The following is a 23,209-nucleotide window of genomic DNA, read 5'->3' on the forward strand; positions in this document are numbered from 1 at the left end:
AAAAAAAATATTTTATTTATCAAAGATTTAGCTTAAATTAATTTTATACAGGATGTTCAATCTTATTTTATTATTTCGAATATCTCTTGTTTTTGATAATATTAAAAAATATTTTAGAAATAAATTAAATAATTTCAAAATATTTTATCATATTCATAATTTAATATGATTAGTTTTGCTATATGAATGTATGGAAGACATGAAAATTATTAAAAATTATGTTTTTAAATCATATATATTTTAATAAATTATTTGATCCAACCGAATCAATTCCTATAAAAAAGTATTAACTTATTTATAATGAAAAATAATTAGTTTAAATATTTAATAATATTTAATAATTATTTCTGATAATTTATTATGAACAAAATTATATAAAAATTCAAAAAAGATATCCATTGTAATTGTTAACTTTATATTTTAAAAATATATTTTAAAAATATATATTTTTTAAAAATCACTTAATTATTGAATTTATAACATTGTATTATTTCAGAATATGACAATTACGTATAATTTGTGATAATTTATTTTTTCATATTTTTTTTTTGATATCGTTTCAATCCCTAATATGTTTTAATATTGTTTATATGATAAAATTTATTAATATTATATATTTATATTTGTTTTGTTCATCATTTGTTGCAATTATATATTTGTACAAATCATAGAATTGTAATGAAAATAAAATATAAAGATAAAAAAAGTATTGACATTGTCCATATCTATGCTGAATGTAATTTATATTCTGAGAAATTTCCGAATAAAAATCAATTATCTATTATATTTTTTAAAATTTAAAGAATAGAACCCAAAATTTAAAATAATAGAAAGTTTTAAATCAAAGAAACATGCTAGAATTCCATTTAATTAATTCAGTTCTAATTAATAACTTACAATATGATTAAAAAAATTTTATAAATTTTTGATGTAATCAATAAATCAATAATCAAATTATGCAATACTGGATAATATTGAACTGTATATGTATAACATATATGTTATGTTATGTTAACATTGTATATGTATAACAATTTCAGAAGATATAAAAAAAATTTTGAAGTATTTTAACTATTGAAATGTGTCATTTTGATACATTTCAAATATTATAAAAAAATTACAGAAACTGTTTACATTCTTTTCTATCACTTATGCTGATTTCTATCCAATTAAACAAGATTACAAGACAAACATATATCCGAATTTATTTTTTTCTAACTTCAAAAATCTTTATATGATATATATCTCTATGATATATCTTCATGCTTATTCGTAAAGATAGATAAATAAGAAATATATATGTAGTATTAAATAATATTAATATATTATTTAGAATAAAAGATTCCTACCAGTTTTTATGATTTTTAGATGTTATAAAAATCAATATTTTGAACAATTTCTTTTTTTACTTTTTTCTTTACAATCATATATATAAGAAAAATTTTATATAATTCTTATGTATATAATTTATATATAAGAAATCTTCTCTATCTATCAAATTTTTTTTGTAAATATTTCGAAAAGTAGGGCCAAATGGTTATTTAAACTTTTCTATCTATCCATAATGTATCAATCAATCATTAAAATCGATAGAGTTTTTTTTATTTGGAATAATTAAAAAAAATAATTAATATAAAAATTAAAATAAATATTTTGAATTAATTAATGTTTAAATTTTATATTTATGTATTTATATATTTATATAATTATATAATTATGTAATATTTATATTTTTGGATCTTTGAGCGAAAGAAATATTAGTATTACAAAATAAATTAAAACTAAAATAATATTAATATAATATTTTTAAACAAAAATGCATAGTTATTAATTAATAATTTTATGATGTACAAAAATGAAATAATGATTTTTTATTTAAATTATAAATATATTTTATTCTTTAAATAAAATAATAGTAAAATATACAAAATATATTATATACTATTACTATAATTTTCAATAACTAAATTACAATAATTATCAATAACTAATGATTTATGGTTCAATTTCAACTATTGAAAACTATCAATTGATATGTCTTCATTATATTATATTTGTACTTATTATATTTTTGACAGATTTGATGCATTATTAAATATATTTACATATTTCAATGTATAACAATGTAAACATGCTGAAATCTTGTACAAATGCAAATGAAAATCCTTCATTATATTTTTAATGAAAAAAAAAATATTAATATTTTTGAAAGATTTTCTTTTAATTTTATGATTTTATGTTTAGTTAATTATTTTGTAAAACCATATGTTGTCCATGTATTAATAAAACGAATATTAATAATATTAAAAATATTATAAAAAATAATATTATTGGTAAATAATTTTTAAATATTTAGATAATTTATAGTTACATAAATTATGTAGATATTTTTTAATTATTTGATAAATGATATTATTTCATACATTGTAATAAAATTGAAAATAAATTTAAAATTATAATTATATATTTTACGATTATTATTTATATTTTATATTTTATATATTTGTTCGCGATTAATTTAAGGAAAAATTGAAAATTGAATATCTTTAGAAGTATTATCTTCTCTTTTTTTTCTTAATTGAAAAAAACTTAAATTTTATAAAATTCGGGACTAAAAATTATATAAGTTAAAAAATTTGTAAAAATCCTAATAAATCCTATGATTCAGTTTGAAATTTAAAATTAATTAAATTAATGATCTGAACAATTTGGATACCGATATATATATATATATGTAGTTACAGATGTATATATAGTTAGATTACATAATATAGTTACAGATTAACATAATAAGTATGTATATATTTATTATTTTGCTTAAATTTGAGCATATACTAAAATATATAAAAGATATACACATAATTTTAAAATAATTTTCTATTTACTATTTGTTATTATAAAATATTTATAACTTAAATTTTTTGATCAACAAAACAAAACATTATTATTATATACATATATAAGATAATATATTCATGAAATATTTTTGAAGAATTCTAGAAATCAAAACTTTTATATAAATTCTGTATATATAGAGTAAAAAAAAAAAAAATAAAAATACTTTAGAATTTTATGTTAAATTTATATTTTTATATAATATTATAATTAAAAAAATAAATGTATATATTCTATATATATATAAATGAAATTGCTTTTATTTTAGATGTATATCATAATTTGTACATAATAAATTTTCATTTGTCATATTTGTATTTGTATTTTTCCTTTTATAATCATTTCTTTATTTAATTAGAGATAATTATTTGTATTAAAAAATTTATTTTTGAATGCATATAAATATTATTTTCTTTTCTAACAATAAACATCAAACAGTTACAATAGATTTAAAAATATGCCTATGAAAGTACAAACTCTTTTACATATAGAGTTATATATATCTACTTAATATAATACTGAATACTAATATCAATTAAATTATTAATATAAGAATGAATATAACATAATATCATTTTTTAACCTAACTTACACTACATTGCAGAAAATAATTTTGATCCTAATTTTTACTATAATTATGTTTTTTGTTAGAAACATACAATCAAATATTTTTTTATTAATATTTATTAAGTAATATTATGAATATAAATTAATATTATATGTAATTAATTAATAAGATCATTAAACTGTATTACAATATTTAAAAAAGAACTTTTTCATAAAACTATTATGTGTGTGTGTGCGCGCGCACGCGTGAGATATATAATATATTATACATTATATTTACAATATAATGTATAATTTATTATATATTATATATAATTCTAACAATAATTCTAACAGTATAACAATTGAATGCTATATGTAATTTTTTTCTCATGAATAATGTTTTTAAATATAAGTATATTGTCTACAATATTTTTTTAATAGGCCTTCAACAATTGACAACATAATTATAATATTTTTATAAAATTTTTTATTTTTATAACAACGTAAAATTAATAGTTTGTTATAATTTTAAATATATACAAAAATGGAAGTTCATTTACACTAAATAAATCATAAATAAATTAATAAAAGTAATAAAAGAAGAAAAGATAAAAAAAGCAAAATAATATGCTTTTGACATAATTTTACAGTTTAATTTCCTAATATTTTATAAAATATAAAATAAAATATTAAAAAATGAAAATTATATTTATAAAAGTTTATAAAGTAATTAAAAATTATTTAATTTGTTAAAAATGTTTTATATGATTAAAATTTTTATATTCAAATCTTTTCACTGTACATTATTATATATTAATAAATGATATAATAAATTGCTTTTGTTAAAAATTACATTCTTTTCTTTTTTATCCATATTACATCAAAATTAATTTTAATGTTTGTAATTATAACTTTTATCAGATAATTAAAAGTCTCATACTAGATATACAAATATTATTTTATGTTTTGTAGCGGCAGTGCAAAGGTAAGTAATTTAGATAATATTATGACAAAGATATGATTAGAAAAGAATGATTTTTTTAGACTTGTTACAAAAAGATAAATTATTTATTACTAGAGAGTATTTATATTCATTGTACAAATTTGTATGAAAAAGATTGCGTTCATGAATGCTATTGTCTTTTTAAACTATTTAGTGTGAAATTGAAACATTACTAAATAATAATTTTTTATAGGATATTTTGTGATATTATATTTATATATATTATATAATATATAATATATAATATATAATATATAATATAATATATATTATATAATACATAATATATAATATATATATATATATATATATATATATATATATATTATAGTTTTTATATTTAATACACTTTTTTTTTTATAAGAAAAGTGTTATAGATTATAAGTGAGATAGAAAGTTTTGCTTTAATATTAATTTTTTTCATTATAAAATGTATGATCCCTTATAATTTGTAATTAATTTATAGTTATATTATTTTTATCATTATAATCTATATTCATTTTTGCCAAACATCAGTTGAAAATAAAAGAAAAGATTTTTTTATCGATGTGTGATACTTTCGATTTTAAAGCTTTATGTTTTATGTTGCTGCGTAATAACTATGTATCTATAAATTATACTTTTGTGTGTTTTTTTTGTTATTATTATACATTAATGGAGTAATGAAGATATTACATAAACTTAAACTTTTATATATAGAAATAAAAACAGTCTTCATCTTGTTGCTGCGCGGTTAATTTAATTAAATGAAGCAAAAAAAGAAAAGGACGGATATAGAAATTACATACGAGAACCCTTCTGCTGCAGAACCTAAAATAATAAATTTAATAATTTAAGTTTAGTAGAAGGTTATATTTATATTAAAAATACATTTTATATATATATAAAGAAAAGCATTAATTAATTTATAAAAAATTTTTGAGACATAAAAATATTATCTTTAATATTGTTTAACCTCTGTTTTTTATTGTATAATTTGAGTTTAATATGATAAAATATCATTACAAAAAAATATATTATTAATAAAAATAAAATAAAATATAAATTCAATTATTACTAGAATTTCATTACAAATTTATATTTTTTTATCAATTCAAATATAATAAATAAAAAATAATATAAGATAATAGGAGAAAAAGTAATCAGTTAAATCAATAAAAAAAATTGTATTTTATTTTATATTTATATTTATATATTTATATTTTATATTTATATATAGCATGCAATACAAAAACCATGATATGTACAACAAATAACAGAGGTAAAATCTTGTGCTTATATTAGGCTGAATTAATATGAAATATGAAAATTTTTGATAAATAAAATAATAAATAAATAAATTAATTACCAAAAATATTATATTATATTTCACATTATAGTCATAAAAAAAGTCATAGAAAAAAGAAAAAATAACATTTCTCAATTTAAATAATCAATATAAAATATAATAATAATACATTTAATATCAACTATAAAGTATTTTTATATTTTGTATTATAAAATAATATAATTATAACAAAAACTATATTAAGAAAATTAGAAATTAAAAAATAAATAAAATATTTAAAAATATAATTGACATATATTTAATGTTTTAAATTTTTCATAAATATTTTATAATTCATAAATTATTTATATGTAAAAAATAAAATGATAATATGTTATTTAATTTATTTCAATATTGCTATTTATTTTTTATTATGTATTTTAAATTATTCATTCTATTTACAATAACAATAATTATTCATGTAAATTTAAAGAAATATATATTTACATGATTTCAAATATATTTATATATTTTTTTAATATGTTATATAAAAATAATTACATATTTCTGCAGTTTTATTAAAATTATCATATTATATATATATATTATATATTAATATTATATATTAATATTTCTTTCTTTTATATTTATTCTATATTATATATTCTATTTATTTTTAAGCTTTAATTTAATTAATTACTAAAAAAAACTGTTATATAAATATTCATAAAAACCATATATATGCTATTATTGATAAATCAGAAATCATTGAATATATATAAATGAAGACGCAAAAATTTTATCTATAAATCTTTTTCTTGAAATCATTATGAATTTTCTATATATTTTATATACAATTCGATATTTTGTTAATTATAATTTATGACATCAAAATATAAATTTAATTATTAATATTAATAATATAATGTTAAAGTTATAATAAAATATAAATTAAATAAAAAAATTAATATAATTATTTAATAAAATTATAAAAATATATATATAATATACTACTTTGATTGAAAAAAGTAATATGAAAAATACAATTAAATTGTACCTTAACACGATCAGTTGATTCCTGTTCTTTGCTATTAAGTTGACTGGCTCCATATTCTCGACTAACCACACATAGAAATTCAGCATGATCATCATTTCCATAATTATATTGGGATCCTATATTGATTAACTAAAACAAATAGAAGTAAATTTTGAAAATAAATATTTAAAATAATATATAATATATATAAATATTCATTTTAAATATTTTAATATAATTTTATATATTATAATAAATTAAAGTTGTTAGAAATATAACAAACATTTTCAAAGAATAATTTTATTTAAAAAAAAATATAATTTATAAATTATTTATATTTTTAAAATAAAAATATTTATAAAATAAAAATAAAAAATTATATTTAATTTAAAATATAAAAAAATACCTGCTCAAACTTCCATCCATCAGACATTGTTGATACCATTTGAGTTAATTCATCTTCATGACACTGAATGACTCTATAAACATGTTTCTTTGAATCTCTTAATGGTCTAGTATCTCTTAATATAATTCTTTCTTTAACTAATCGAATAAGTTCTGTAATATTATAAAATTCTGCTTCTTCTAAGACACCTTCTTCTGTTAAATCTTTATTAATAACCAATTTTCCATGACGTAAGTAATTTAAAACAGGACTAAAATATGTTGGATCACGATCTATTAAATATGCTCCAGTTTCATCCTATATAATAAAAAATATAAATAAATTGATTTATTTAATATAATTTTTTAAAAATATATTTTTATGTAAATAAATTAAAATTCATATTACATTAAATATTATTATTATATAATTATATTAATATAATAATAATATATGTTATGTCATATCAATATATCTTAAATCACATATAAATTTCTACAATTGTTAAAAATTAACAAAATTTGCTTATATATACTAAATTTTTAAATTTTAATATTTTTTAAATATGAAGATATTTTTTATAGAAAAATAATAATATATATAATATCTAAATTGATTTATTCTTATTAATTATAAAGATATTATTCTTATTAATTATATAAAAATTATAAATAATATACATATAGATGAAAATATTTAATATTTAATAATTTAGTGATATTTTAAAATTCGCGCTTATTTAAAAACATCAACTAACCCTGTCAGAAATAAGCTCAGAATCTTCTTGACATAATCGGTAGAGAAATGAATTGGGATCTCTAGCTAAAGTAGTTTTTGCCGTCAAAAAATATGTACCACCAACATTTAATCGAACCCACTGGTTGTTACACCGTTTTTGAATGTGATTTTCTGTCATTTCGTGCGAATTCGTATCACTGAAATCCTCCATGTTTGCTTTGAAACTTAAGTACTTTCAGCTCATAGCTTTCTAGAATCAAATCAATGTTTTAATTGTAAGTTTGTGAAAATAAAAATTATATTATAATATTTTCTTAAACAAAATTCGAATATTATATTTTATTTATTAACATATTTTGATGCAATTTAATACATAATATTATTTTTAAGATTAGTATTTTATGGCGCGAAAACAAATTAAATCATTGTTTACAAAAAAATAAATATAAACAATATTTTTGTTATTTTTTTCAAAATAAAATTCCTATTATATATCTTTTATAAGATATGACACGATGATATTAATAAAACTAATAATATAAGTATATAATTTGAGAGAGAAAAGAAATTTAATATTTAAATTGTTAGTAAGTAATAAGTACCTATACATCCGGCAAAATAGAACTAAAATTTTGTAGGACATGATTTGCGTAAGTTAATAAAACAAGTGAAAATATAATTTTTTGTTTTAGTAGCAGAAGATTATCTTCAGTGTGTACTAAAAATAATAATAAATGCATATTTGTATGAAAAAATAAGATTTTTTTAAGACACATCGAATTCAATCTTCGTGTAAAAATTACGACCGCGAGCGTGTCTGGGTTCGAGGCTTTATATAAATACATCTACGTCCTGAAAATTACCGGCAGTCATTGCGAGAATTTTGTAATGAAGGAATTGTCGCCCAAGGAGGGCAAATTTTAAGAGCGTTCACTTGAGCCGAGAATGCCGGTGAAAGTTGACGTAGTACCACCACCGCCCGCAAATTCAAAGCAGCCGGGTGTCACAAAATCTTTGCTTTACAACGGTTCGCGATTTCAAGGCTCTCAAAAGTCTAAAGGCAACAGTTATGACGTAGAAGTAGTTTTGCAGGTTAGTTCTTCGTCTTTCTGGAAATTGCGCCACAAATATCCAAAATTTCTATTGCACTTTTGACATCTGCTACTGCATAATGATTATATGTATGTATGTGTGTATGTATGCGTGTTTATATCTCTTTTATTTTTTATGTATATTCTTTCTATTTTATAATTTTTTTTCTATTGAAATTAATTTATTATATTAGTTTATTTATATAATATATTTGTATTAGTTTATTATATTGTTTACATATTTAAATAATTCAAAAAATAACTCACTAAAAAAATTAAAAAAATTTTTTTATATTTCTCAATTTATTTATTAATATATATATATATATATGTATATTTATCATATTACTTTACTATTTACAGTTTAATATATTGTATATATATATCTATATAACATATTTATAAAATTTAATATAAAATTAATATATATAATATTATTTAATGAGAACAAAAAAATTAATTTATTTAATAAATTTATTTATAATTTATTTATAATTTATAATTTACAAATATTATGAAGATTGATTTAAAATTTAAATTAATTCTTTTATTGCAAAATTATTTGATAGCTAAAATTTTTATATTGAAAAATGATGTGTAAGTATGTATTTATAGATAAATATTTAATATAGTTATATTTCTCTCTCTCTCTCTCTTTCTCTCTCTCTCTCTCTCTCTCTATATATATATATATATATTTATTGTTTCAATAAATATTTTTGTATTACAGCATGTAGATGAAGAAAATAGCTATTTATGTGGCTATTTAAAAATTAAAGGTCTTACAGAAGAATTTCCTACATTGACTACATTTTTTGATGGTGAAATTATATCAAAGAAATATCCCTTTTTAACTCGAAAATGGGATGCAGATGAAGATGTTGACAGAAAACATTGGGTTTGTATTATATTTCAATATATATTTTTTCTAATGAATATCTGTTTATAATTTTTTATATATTTTTTTTAATTATAGAGCAAATTTGAATCATTTCGTCAATATGCTAAAACATTTAACTCTGATACATTTGATTATGAGGCTTTAAAAGGAACTGATTTTGTTTTTATGAGGTGGAAGGAACACTTTTTGGTTCCTGATCATACTATTAAAGATATCAACGGTGCCTCATTTGCAGGATTTTATTATATTTGTTTTCAAAAATCTGCTGCTACAATTGAAGGCTTTTATTATCATCGTAGTTCTGAATGGTAATTATATTTTATATATATTTCTATTCTATAATATATTTCTATAATATAAAAAAATATGTATATTATATATTAATGGTATATAATTAAATTTTAAAAAGTTTGAATCACTTTAAAATTCTTATGAACAGGTTAGCATTTTTTTTCAGGAATTAATTTAAATCTATCTTGATAAAGTGAGAGAAAATAACTAAAAAAAATAATAGATTAAATATATCAAATAGAGATATTTGAGCACTTCAAATGCTACAAGAGAAAAAGATATTCATATAATAAAAAAAATTTCACTTTTTATTTTGATTTTTCTGATTTGATCTCACTTTTATAAAAACAATCCCAATAAATTATGAAAACTTTATAATTAAAATGAATTCAAAATGTAATTGGAATAATCACAATTTTGAATTGGATTAATTTTAATTAAATTATTATCAATAATTATTGATAATGTTGATTATTAATAAAAATATGTATGTATTCTATCTCATTTTGATTGGAAGAATCTTAGTAATTCATAAATTTTATTTTCATAAATATAAGATGAAAATTAGAAAGTGAGATTATTTTTATTACATTATTTTTTTCTCTTTAAATATTTAGGTATTTCTTTGAAATATCGATTTTTAATTATTACTGCTCGAGAAATCTATTCTATTTTTTCTAATCTACTTTTTTTTTGTCTTTTGTAATTAGAATTGGATATTGAAATAAGAATAATAAAAGAAGAATAAAACTCAAAAAATTTTCTATGTTTAAAATTTAATTAAACACTTAATTAAACACTTTAATTAAACTCTTTATATATTTATACATAGATCATAATTTTCAATAGAATTTTTTCTTTTACAATTTATATAAAATAAACTGCTATCCATATATTGGGTTTGATAATGAGAGATTTTTCCTGCTGCTTATTTAATATTTATTCATATAAGAAGACTTATGCTGAAAAGAATATTTTTTAATATTTTCATCAATTTATTATTAATTATCAATAATTACAAAAATAAAACTGAAACTACAATTTTTTTTATTTTTGATTTTCATCATATTTTGATTTATAGAATCATCTCTTAAATTTTTGGATATCTGTAAAAATACTCAATATCCTTTGTGTGTAATTAAACTTTATTCATTATATAAATCTTATTTGTATATTACTTTTTATTTTAAATATTATTTTATTAAAATATTAATATTTTTATAATTTTATTTTTATATATATTTTGTATTTTAAAAAAATAAAAATTTGTAATAATATATTATAAAAAATTATATCAATATTATATTTCTTTCTCTATTGTATTTCTATTTTGCAAAGAATTAACAAAATTTTTATTATTTCAGGTATCAATCATTGAATTTAAAACACGTCCCAGAACATAGCATACAAATCTACGAATTCAGGTGAAATCAATGACTCACTCAGTTATTTCTCCAAATTCATATTTTGCCTCTCCTAGCATACAGATCTCATAAAAATCAATCTGTCAAGTAGTTTAATTCAATTTTGAACAAGCAACAATTTTTAAATTGTTTATGTTAAAAATAAGGTTCTTGAAAGACTTAACTACTTATTTCTTAGGTTTTTTTTTCTTTCTTTTTAAACAGTAGTATATAATATATGGAATATACATATATTAAATTTAATTTATATAAATATTAGAAATGTCATAAAGAAAAGTCATAATTAAAAAAAATGACAAAGATTGCAGTCATTGATACGCTTGATTATAAATTAGATATTATTGATATTCATTGTAAGATGTTTTATCGAAATAAATTAATTGATATTTTTTGTCAATTAAATTGTTGTTAATTATTTGATATTTTTATATAAGACTGTATTATTGTTTATTAGCAATATATATCTATTTTTTGTTTAAGTTTAATAATTAATATATATAGTTAAAAATCTTACTAATTTATATATTTAGAAATACACGAAATAAGAATAATTTTCTAAAATTAAAAAGATAAATATAATTATATTTGAATTACTTATTAGACAATCTAATGACTGCATAGATTTATATTTTACTGCAGGGAAATTTAATGTTTTATATTTTATTCATTCAAATACTTATGAGATCTGTTTGCCTAAACTGAAAGAACGATAATGACTGAATGAATTGGCGTGAATGTAATAAAAATTACACTGGAATATGAAAGTAATTTTAATATTAATTTAAGATATCAAAATTTCATGTTGATATTATTGTCTTGCATCAGCATGATACAAACTAAATGATAAATTCAGATTAAACGTTCCATTTAAGGAGAATTTTGTTAGGAAGAATTTTCTTACTCTATCTATATAAATCAGTTTATGTATTCATTAATTCTGTTTTATATATTTAATACAATTAATAAATTCTTAGTCACAAAAACATACCAAATGAAGAAAGCCTTTCCTTATAAGATTCCCCTAAGTGGTACAATTTTAATGAGCCAAATGAACAAGAAATCTTTTATGAATATTCATAATATTAATAAAATAAAAAATTTGATACAAGTTGGCTGTTTATAGAAATCATAATATAATGTTGAATAATAAGATATTGAATCTGTTATAGATATAGAATACTAATTATTCATTACTGATTAAATTAATTTAAATTGATATATTTATTCAGTAAATTATTAAATATTAAAGATTATTATTAATTTTGAATCTCTTTTTAGAAATGAAAAAAATTATTCTTTTTAATCTTAATCACTAAAAAAAATTTTAATATTATCAAAATAATAAAATTTGTATATTATTTAAAAAAAATTTAATTTCTTTATTTTATTTTTGTAGAACAGGATATGAACAGGATAAAATATATAAGCATTATATGTAGCTTATATTGAAATATCTTTATTATATTGATTAATATATTTTTGTTATTTTTTATTCCAGTAAAACTAAATGAAACTAAAAAATAGCAAACTTATTATTCGACATAAAATTTTAATAGTAAATAATTGTTACTTATATAAATAATTTTATTAATATTCATTTGTTAGTTAATTTACAAAAAATATTTTTTCAAATATAAATCTTAAAAATCTGGAATATATATATATATATATATAAATTCATATCTTATTTGACTAATTGTTGTAATATTTTTATGTAATATACATTTAAAAACAAACAATTGACTTTTTTGTATAATATATTTTCTTCCAAATTAATATTTTAGCAGAAAGTAGAGTTTAATATTTCTTTGGAATTCATGTACATTGTAATTACTTTAATATTAAAACAAAGAAAAAAATATCAATTCATCATTACAAAATTAAGTATAAAAAAAAATATGTAGATTCTTGTTATATTGTAAATTGCTTATTAAATATATCTTTAAAACTATTATATGATATTTTCAATATAAAAATAAAATTATAAATAAATTAAGGAATATAACTGGTACAAATCACTTCAATGTTTAAATTTTCTAATAGTTTAATTGAAAGTTAATAAAATTTCTTCCAAAATAAAAAACTATTGATTGCTTTAGTGCAATCTATTCATTTTAAACAATTTTAACATTAGAATGAAATGTATTAATAATGTAAAATACAATAAAGAAACTTCTCCATTAAATTATGCTAGTTATTTCTTTATATGTATATATTATTTAGTTTAAATTCTGAATACCCATATAAGTTAACAAAAATTTAATGATAAACTAAATATAATATAACAAATATAATATAACAAAATTGAATTAAGAACTTGTGTGTGTTTCAAGTGGTTGATCACTAATTTTATCAATTATTATAGATGATTTCTCTCTTGTTTTCTTTTTGGATAATGTTTTTATAGATCTAGTTAAGCGTTTAGTTTTTGAAACTGTTCGATTTCTTTGATTAAGAGTTACACTTCTCAATTTTCTATTTGTACCATGTGTAGTTTGCTAAATTATACAATTTAATTGTTTAGATATAGTACTATAATAGCAATATAATATGATATAACAATATATTTACCATAATATTAGAACAATATTGACAAAGACAAATTGTATCAGTTGATGTAGATGTAGCTTTATGTAATATAGCTTCAAATCCTAAAAATTTTGTATCAAAATTAACTTTAGCTTTTATCACATCAGTAAATGAATTTTGAACTGTTAATATGTTATCAATATAATCTTGAATTTTTCCTTCCCTATTTAATTGTTGATTATTTAATGAAGGAAGTTGTATTTGTTTTATATTATTAATATCTACTACTTTACAATTTTTGTTTGTATTACTGGTTTCATTTTGTAGATCATATGTTTTTTTGATATTTGAAGTAGATACTTCATCTTGTAAAAGATCTAATAATAAATTATTATAATAGTTTAAAATTTAATAATATATTATTATTAAATTAACTTACCAATAAAATTTTTTAAATATTCTGAAAAGATTTTATTACAAGAAAGTAAATGTTGAAAAGCTTCATCAAGGTTTTTCTCTGTAAAATATGTTCTTGCTAATAGAGATCGTTCAGATAAAGTTACACCAATGATATTAGAATTAAAAATTTTCCACTGTTTACGAGAAATCTCTGCTTGCCATTCTAAAGCACAATCTTCCAATCTTGTATTGATTGACTTTAACAATTCATTTGCTTCTAATAACTGTTGAGGAATACAGGGATTCCTTTTATTGAAAGGAAGATCACCACTATCTTCAATCATAGATATATTATCAATTGTTGTCATTTCTAATTTTTCTTTGAATTATACAAATATATTACTTAAATAAACATTGATTATATCTGTCTGTAAAGTTTATAGTAAGAACTAAAAAATATAAGAATAAATGAAATAAATTGAAATAAATGAAATAAATTTGAAATAAATTTAGATTGCATTAGTCTTTTATCAAACAATTGAATACTTTTTAAGTATACTCTGTGTAATAATAATTAAATGCATTATAACAATAAAACAATTTTATTTTATTTTTTAAATCTTACTTTACAAGATATTGAATTTTAATAGATTTGTTAACACGAAAATAATTATATGGATATAATTATGAAAATTATAATAACAATATTGATATTAAGACATTCAAAATTTATATATTTAAAAAATATCTATAAATAAATTATTACATATAATGCATTTTTCATTTTATTTTTGAAATAATTTTTTTAAAAAAGCAATTTTATAGATATCTTTTTTTATTATACAACCACAATGCATTGATTAAAATTGAATATTCTTTTATAATCAAAACAATATTTTATAACTTAAATTTCATAAAATTTTATAAAATAGATAAGATTTAAGATTTTAATTTTAATCTATTATCTGAATGTTGTATTTATAATATAATTAAATCCAATTATTACATATAAAAATTTTTATTATTAAAGACACAATTTGCATAAAATTACATTAATTTGAAATAGTTGATGAAATTTTAAAATAGTTATTTATATACAATCAAATATTAAATCATATATTCTTATTAATCTTTTGACAACCACAACCATACTGACTGATTTTTAAAAATTATTACCGCTGATCATTAATAAGTTAAAAAAAATCAGTTATGCATTTACAATGCACTTTAAAAACATAATGCTAAAATGTAATAACATATAAAATATATGATTACAAATTATGTAAGTTGTTTTGTGCATGTATTATTTACATTGTTATTTTTTATAATAAAATTATTTATTGAATTTAAAATATAAGCAAATTTTAATAAAATGAAAATGAGAAGATAATTTTTTTATTTTTTCAATTATTCAAATGGCCCCTTTCTTTTTTTAATATTTGTAAAAAATTCTATTATTTTACAATAATGTATATACAGCAATGAAATTAATATTTTTTTTTGTATTATATTATTTTTTTTAACTAAAATATAAGATTAACAATTTAAAAAATGAGTTAAAGTAGCAAGAGAAAGATGAATTAAAAAATATTAATAAATAATATCATATTTTTTGTTATAATATTAAAATTATTTTATAAATATTATATATATATGTTAATATATTCCTCTGGACAGATAAGTCCATTTATGATTATATATATATCATATCATATATAATATACTAATTAATAGCTGCTTTTATATACACATTTATAATTTAATTTGAATTTTACATAGTATAAATACATTTGATGCAATTTCTTGATATCATATAATTTTAAAAAAAAATTATCATTAGATTATTATTACAGATTGATAAATTTTATACAACAGATTTCTATAGTTTAATTTAATGATGATAATAACAATAATTTTTTTATTAAAACATTAAAATAAATATTATAAGCAAAAAAAGTATTATAATGAAATTATAAAAAACTCAATAAATTAAAACACTTATTATATATTATTATATATATATTATTATATTACCGATATTAAGAGATCATAGTAATCTATTGTAATAAAATTTATCAAAATATGATTACAATTGAGTCTATTTATATTTACATAATACATATTATAAATTTATACTGTACACATAAAATAATATACAATTATTTTAAGTTATTTAAATAAAAAATAATATTTGCATTATTATAAATGTAATTCAATTGTGCATAATCTTTAAAAAGAACAGAAAAAGAATTAATTGTTTAATATTAATTTTGGATTGCTTTGAGATACATACTGAAATAGAATTTCAAAAATAATATATTAAGATAAGTTTCTTTATTCATTATTGAATATTTAAAAAATAATATAATTTTTAAAAACTTTAATGATTATGATTTCAAGATTTATTTTCATATATTCTTATTTAATTAGCTGCTCTAAATTATTAAACTTACATTAATCTTAGTCTACACCACAACCTTTGTAGACTTAACGAACTTGTACTTTGCTTCAATATTTCCTGTTTTAATATATATTCAACTTAAAAAGCATTGCTCATCAAAATTTAACATGTAAAGAAAAAAAAAATATTACATAAAGATTTGACAAAGTATCAATACAATTTATATTACTTATTATATTTTATTAATATATTTTTCTGCAAGATCTTTCGTGAAAATGTAAACTATTATTTTAAATATTATTAAGATTTATATAAAATCATAAAATTATGATGAAAAATTATGAAATAGTTCTTCTTGAACTTATTGTTATTCTATTTGTATTGAAATTTAAAAAAATATCACATAAAAAGAATTTTAATATTAAATAATCATTAAATTAAATATAAAAGTATCATGATTATTTCTATTTCTTGATTATAAGCAAATTATTTTGTTTTTTTATTTTATTGCTATTTCATGCTATTAAAAAAAATTTATATTTTTATTTTTTGTGATGGCACATTTTAACAAATTTTTTTATGTCAAAACAGGAAGGAAGAATTAATATTGTATATTTACAATTATAATCTTAAAATTATTCTCAAGATATTGTGCAAGAATTACGACCAACACAACTGGTACGAGAATCTGTTATACTACCAGGTGAACTACCTGGAGTTGATAATCCATTATGGCCTACACCAACAAAACGTAATTTTCGATGATGAGAACCTAAACTTTTACTAGAGCTCAATGATCTATTTCCATTATATCTCAATTGTGATGTAGTTGTCATTGCATAAGATTTTAAATGAGATTTAATAGATTTAGGCAATGGAAGTTGATCAATACCATAAACTGTTGTTCTTGCAACTATTGCACGACACGCAAGTTCTTGAAGACTGAGAACTAAAACATAAGATGATATGAAATTTTTTTGAAATTATAACGAAAATTGAAATGCATTACCTTTATTAGAGCGCCACAATCTTTCCATACCATTACGATGTAAAGCCATTCGAGAAAGTTCAGAAAAACTTTCACGAATATTAAAATCACAGAGAGGTGAAACTTCAAAAAATGCCATGTGATTTTTAGCTGCATATGCTTCAGCATCACGTTCTCCTACTTGTCTTTTAAAAGCTAAATGAAGACGATTACCAACAAGTACTTTTGGTACTCCAGGAGCATGCTACAATATAAATAAAAATTAAATATAATTTCAATATATGTTAATTTTTATTTTAAAAAGTAAATTTTAAATTTGATTAATAATAATAGTATTTAGTATCTCAAATTTAAATATCTCAAACAAATTAGTTTAAAAAAATAATGCTAAAAAATAATTTATTTCTAATATATTTCATATTTAAAATAATTATTACATACTTCTTCAACTTCTTTTAGCCATCTGTCGATACCATCAAAAGACCATTTATTGGTAATATCATAGACTAAGAATATACCTTGAGCTCCACGAGAATAAGATCTAATTATTGTACAAAATCTACCCTGACCTGATGTGTCCCATAATTGTAATTTTACTCTTTTTCCATCCAGTAAAATAGTAGTAGTTTTATATGCTAGAAAATAAATAATGATAAATTATTATCCATAAAATAAATATATAAACATAATGTTTTAACATAAATAAAATAAATTTAAAATTATTTGTATAAAAAATGATATAAAATATAAAAATAAATATAAAATAATATAAAATAAATATTATATAAAAAATTTCATTATAAACGTTAATAAATAATTTTCAATAACAATAAAGAAATTTTGAAATTTTTTTTTATATTGGTATATATAATAATTATTACTACTCAATTCCAAATATAATATAATTAAAAATAAATATTAGTTTATTATAATGAATTCAATATAAATATATTATTTATATTTCTATGCAAAATTAGGTTGAAATAGAAAAAGTAATTTAGAATAAATAATAGAAAGAAAAATTCTAAATACCACTGCCGCTGCAAAACGGAGATTCGGCAGCACCGTCTTCAAGTCCACTCAAGATTTCTTGTTTTCCAACGTCACTGTCACCCACCAGCAAAAATTTGAGGAGATAATCGTATTGTTTTTCTTGACGAGATTTCGTTGTGCTGGCCTCACCTGCAGCCATAATAATCCTGTATTGGAAACCCTGAGCATACTGCAGGCAAACCTCTATGCACTGATCGCTCTTTTAACGTTTTTTGTATTTAAGCATCCGTGGACGGATAAACTTTTTTAATAAATTGTTATTGCAAATCAGACCATGTTTCACTCTTCAAACTAAAATTCTCTTTGCATATTAATAATTCTTTATGACATTTTTTTATTAATGACCATTACTCTTTTAAACAAAATCATAACAAAACAAGAATGAATTTCCATCATTTTCCACTATATTATTTATTTTATGTTTAATTGTTTAGTTGAGGTATCTATTCTTAAAATTATCGAAGGTTAAGTATGTTCGTTAAGTAACTAACTAACTTTTAAGGCAACTATATAAGAAATCATTATCTAGTATCTTTTCTAGTTATTTTTTCTTATTTAGTTATTCTAGTTATTTATTAAAAATATTTTATTATCATTTGTTGATAAGAAATATTATTCTTTTACTAAGCAAGTAGATAAATAATTTAATGTTATATTTAATTTATTTTAAGACAATGTAAAATTCCCTTAAATCAGTCAATTTTAGAAAAATAATAATTTTAATTATTAATAAATATATATATATTAATAATTTTAAAATTGAATAAAAAATATTGAAATAAAATTATTAATTGTAAAATAGATTTTTATGTAAAATGATAATTAAAAGTAATAGTTTACTTAAATTTGAGTACTTTTATAATAATAATCATATTTATGAAATATGCAATAAATTTTTAATAAAAAAGATTTAAAATATTAAAATTTCGAATACAATTTTATATATTTTTAAATCAAATTATAATATATAATTTGATAAATATTAAATATTATAACTTATATACAATATTTTTTGAAATATTAATATATAATAAATTTCATTGATTAATTTATGTATTTATTTATTTTTTTTTATGTAAATATGCATCATAATAATATATTTATACATAAGTTATAATAAATATATAGAATAAACTGTTTTTTATTTTTTGACAAATATATGATTATCATATAATAAAAAGAATAACTTTTAGAATTATTTTTATACATGATTAATATTTATTAAATTTATTAAATAATTTCAATTTTTAAAGTATTAAAAAAGATTTAGTATAAATATTTCTTTCTTATACTAAATAGAATAAATCTAGCATTTAAGTTTTAAATGACAATTCTTTTTCTCTCTCTTTTTTTCCAGCAAACATGTATAAAACGTATAAACAAAACTATATAATATTCTACTTTTGCTATTTTCACAAATAATTTATAATTATAAATTTATAATTATAATTTATAAATTTTATTTTTTAACTATTTGAATAACATCTTCATCATGCATAATATGTTGTAATCCAACTCGTTGAGGTGAATACTTGGTACTTGTACCCTGAAAAATAATATATTTATAAAGATAATATATATTTAAAAAAATTTTTTTCTTTTTTAAGATATTATTTTTAATTTTGAAAAATTACATGTATTTTTATGTATTATTTTTTTATAATTTATTATTTTTATTATATTTACATATATTTTGGAAATTAGCAAAAAAAATGCATAGAACATACATTTTACATATTTTATAATTAGAATATATATTTATTATTATATATTTATAGTTATTTTTAATTGTTGTTAAATAATTTTTTCTTTAATTTTTTTATAAATATTTCATAAAAATAAATATTGTATTATAAATAATAAAAATAAATCATTTATTAAAAAGTTATTAAATTAAAATCTCTGATTATTAGGAGAATATTTTACCAATTTTTTTTTTTTGTTCTAAAACAGTGCTGTCCACTGATGGGGCCCTTTACGCGGTTTTATCTCCCTTTATGCTAGTATTCAAAAGTAGTGGAGTAACTCATGCATTTCCATCTTCTATGAATTCTTCAGTCACATTTCCTCATTTTATATTCAATGATAGCATATGTTATGTTCAGTGTTATTAATATATTTTCTTCAGCTAAGACCAAATATAATCAATCCTTTTATTTGATTGTTCTGAAAATAATCGATTAAAGTTTGAATTCTATATATTAGAGATAAAAATCTCGCGCGAAATAACAGGATGTAGATGGAGCCCATTTTATTAGTAACTAAGTTTGGACAGCACTGATCTAGAAAAATATATATATATTTTTTTTGGTATTATATTTATTTTTTTTTATTTATTCTAATAGTAAGCATCTAATAATTAATAAAATCAAAATTTTTTTCATTTTATTAAAAAATATTAATCAATAATTGTAAGAAATATAGATTATAAATATAAAAATATAAAAATTAAATATATATTATAAATAATTCTTACCCAAACAAGAGCATATTTAAATTGTTGAGCAAGTGTACGATGAATTGCATGACATACATGTTCTACTGTAACTCCTTTTCTTAATATTAAACCATCTTCAAAATCAGGTGGTTGACCAGGTTTTTTTGTATAAACTCTTATTAAAGATAAATATTCCCATAATGTTTCAAGAAGGAAATCCAAATTTAATTTCATATTGCAACTATAAGAAAAATGTTAAATTATTTTATAATTTTTTTAGTTCACAATACAATAGTTAAACAATACAATTAGTTAAACAATACAAAAATTAAAAAAAAATGAATCGTTTTAATAAATAAAAATATTTAAAAATACATGAAAAAATTTTACCTAACTACTACACTATTAGGCTGCCTGGCAATTCTATCCACTTCTTCTATTGATATCTGATCTATTTTGTTATGTACATAAAGACATGGTAAATATACTCTGTTAGCATTAATTACATCAATTAATTCATCTGCACTACAATCTTCGCGAAATAGAACTTCTGCATTGAAAATTTTATATTCATGTAAAATCATTTGAACTAGTTTTTCATCTACTTTTGTTAATGGACATGTTGAGTTAAATGCTAATCCACCTCCTTTCTTTATCTTGAAATATATGTTTGGCTTCTTTTTATTAAGTCGTATACCAACTGATTCTAATTCTTTTTCTAAAAGTTGTCTTTGTACATCTTGTTTAGTAGCATCTAGCATCATAAGAACTAAATCAGCTGTTCTTGCAACAGCTATTACTTGCCTACCTCTTCCTTTACCCTAAAATATTTATAGATATAAAAATTTTATATATTATTTTTGTTCATTGATATAAAAATTATATATATATATTTAATTATTAATTAAAATTATATTAAATAAACTATATTAAAAAACTTTGTAATTACCTGTGCAGCACCTTCAATTATTCCAGGAAGATCAAGAAGTTGAATATTAGCTCCTTTATATTCAATAACACCAGGTATACAAGTTAAAGTAGTAAATTCATAAGATGCTGCTTCAGATTCTGTATGTGTTAATGTACTTAATAAAGTAGATTTTCCTACAGAAGGAAAACCTATTAAAGCTACTCTTGCATCTCCTGATTTTAATACATCAAATCCTTCTCCTTTTTCAGATTTTTTTGGTGGTTCTAAAAGTTGTGATCTATATTTCGCAAGTTTTGCTTTTAATAAACCTAAATGATACTCAGTAGCTAAAAATTAATTAAATTAAATTAATTTACAATAAATTTGATCCTTATAGGAATCATTATTATTTTAAATATTATTATGATGATAATATTATGTTAGATATTAAATTATTATCAAATATTATGATTATATTAATTTCAACTGTTATATTAAAATATTGAAAAATCTAATAAAAATATAATAAAGATTTATTATAAATTAATTTTAAAATGATTTATTTAATTTAAATTATTATATTTTATAATAATTATTTAATTTTAATTGAGAATAAAATATTTTACATCAGAAGTTAAAATTTTTAATATTTTATAATTTTTTGCATATGCCACAAATGCATAAGCGAATATACTTTTATATAAGATTACAAAAATAGCTTTAAAATATAAACAAACCTTTATTTTTTTGCGTCCGAGCAATTTCTTTTTCAATTTCAGATATTTTTTCTAATATTCCCATTTTAATAAAGTAACAAATGTACAATAAATTTACATTTACAAAAATGACATACACTCTTACGCGTGGTGTGCGTGATATATAAACCATTTACCATAAACAATAAATTATTAG

The 23,209-nt window shown here is 18.3% G+C and overlaps 5 protein-coding genes across 7 annotated transcripts; 1 reads left to right on the top strand and 4 right to left on the bottom strand.

The window, feature by feature from the left end:
* Positions 1–5,065: 5,065 nt before the first annotated feature.
* Positions 5,066–8,110, bottom strand: LOC108000138 (BTB/POZ domain-containing protein KCTD5). Its single transcript, XM_062081599.1, has 4 exons — positions 7,893–8,110; positions 7,157–7,453; positions 6,772–6,900; positions 5,066–5,257 (listed from the first exon to the last, which is right to left on the bottom strand). Exons 1-4 carry the CDS (start codon positions 8,082–8,084, stop codon positions 5,228–5,230), a joined length of 648 nt encoding a protein of 215 aa, XP_061937583.1. The 5' UTR covers positions 8,085–8,110; the 3' UTR covers positions 5,066–5,227.
* Positions 8,111–8,565: 455 nt separating this feature from the next.
* Positions 8,566–13,765, top strand: LOC108000139 (glucose-induced degradation protein 4 homolog). Its single transcript, XM_017060328.2, has 4 exons — positions 8,566–8,965; positions 9,695–9,862; positions 9,941–10,173; positions 11,521–13,765. The coding sequence occupies exons 1-4, from the start codon at positions 8,819–8,821 to the stop codon at positions 11,582–11,584; spliced, it is 612 nt and encodes a 203-aa protein (XP_016915817.2). The 5' UTR covers positions 8,566–8,818; the 3' UTR covers positions 11,585–13,765.
* Positions 13,077–17,159, bottom strand: LOC108000121 (uncharacterized). The gene is made up of 3 exons (XM_017060300.3): positions 14,549–17,159; positions 14,152–14,486; positions 13,077–14,078 (listed from the first exon to the last, which is right to left on the bottom strand). Exons 1-3 carry the CDS (start codon positions 14,874–14,876, stop codon positions 13,890–13,892), a joined length of 852 nt encoding a protein of 283 aa, XP_016915789.1. The 5' UTR covers positions 14,877–17,159; the 3' UTR covers positions 13,077–13,889.
* Positions 17,160–17,448: 289 nt separating this feature from the next.
* On the bottom strand, positions 17,449–19,477 carry LOC108000115 (ras-related protein Rab-40C). Its single transcript, XM_017060293.3, has 4 exons — positions 18,930–19,477; positions 18,339–18,532; positions 17,919–18,141; positions 17,449–17,858 (listed from the first exon to the last, which is right to left on the bottom strand). Exons 1-4 carry the CDS (start codon positions 19,087–19,089, stop codon positions 17,551–17,553), a joined length of 885 nt encoding a protein of 294 aa, XP_016915782.1. The 5' UTR covers positions 19,090–19,477; the 3' UTR covers positions 17,449–17,550.
* A 668-nt stretch (positions 19,478–20,145) lies between these two features.
* On the bottom strand, positions 20,146–23,196 carry LOC108000148 (developmentally-regulated GTP-binding protein 2). 3 transcript variants are annotated; one of them, XM_062081594.1, is made up of 5 exons: positions 23,035–23,196; positions 22,337–22,644; positions 21,778–22,208; positions 21,427–21,628; positions 20,146–20,496 (listed from the first exon to the last, which is right to left on the bottom strand). In XM_062081594.1, exons 1-5 carry the CDS (start codon positions 23,183–23,185, stop codon positions 20,410–20,412), a joined length of 1,179 nt encoding a protein of 392 aa, XP_061937578.1. In that variant the 5' UTR covers positions 23,186–23,196; the 3' UTR covers positions 20,146–20,409. The 3 variants fall into 3 exon arrangements, with proteins under 3 accessions (XP_061937578.1, XP_016915838.1, XP_016915839.1); XM_017060349.3 differs by lacking the exon at positions 20,146–20,496 and adding an exon at positions 20,541–21,116; XM_017060350.3 differs by lacking the exon at positions 20,146–20,496 and adding an exon at positions 20,877–21,232.
* Between the last annotated feature and the right edge of the window lie 13 nt (positions 23,197–23,209).

The sequence above is a fragment of the Apis cerana genome, linkage group LG11 (genome assembly GCF_029169275.1).
Source record: "Apis cerana isolate GH-2021 linkage group LG11, AcerK_1.0, whole genome shotgun sequence".
Lineage (NCBI taxonomy): Eukaryota > Metazoa > Arthropoda > Insecta > Hymenoptera > Apidae > Apis > Apis cerana.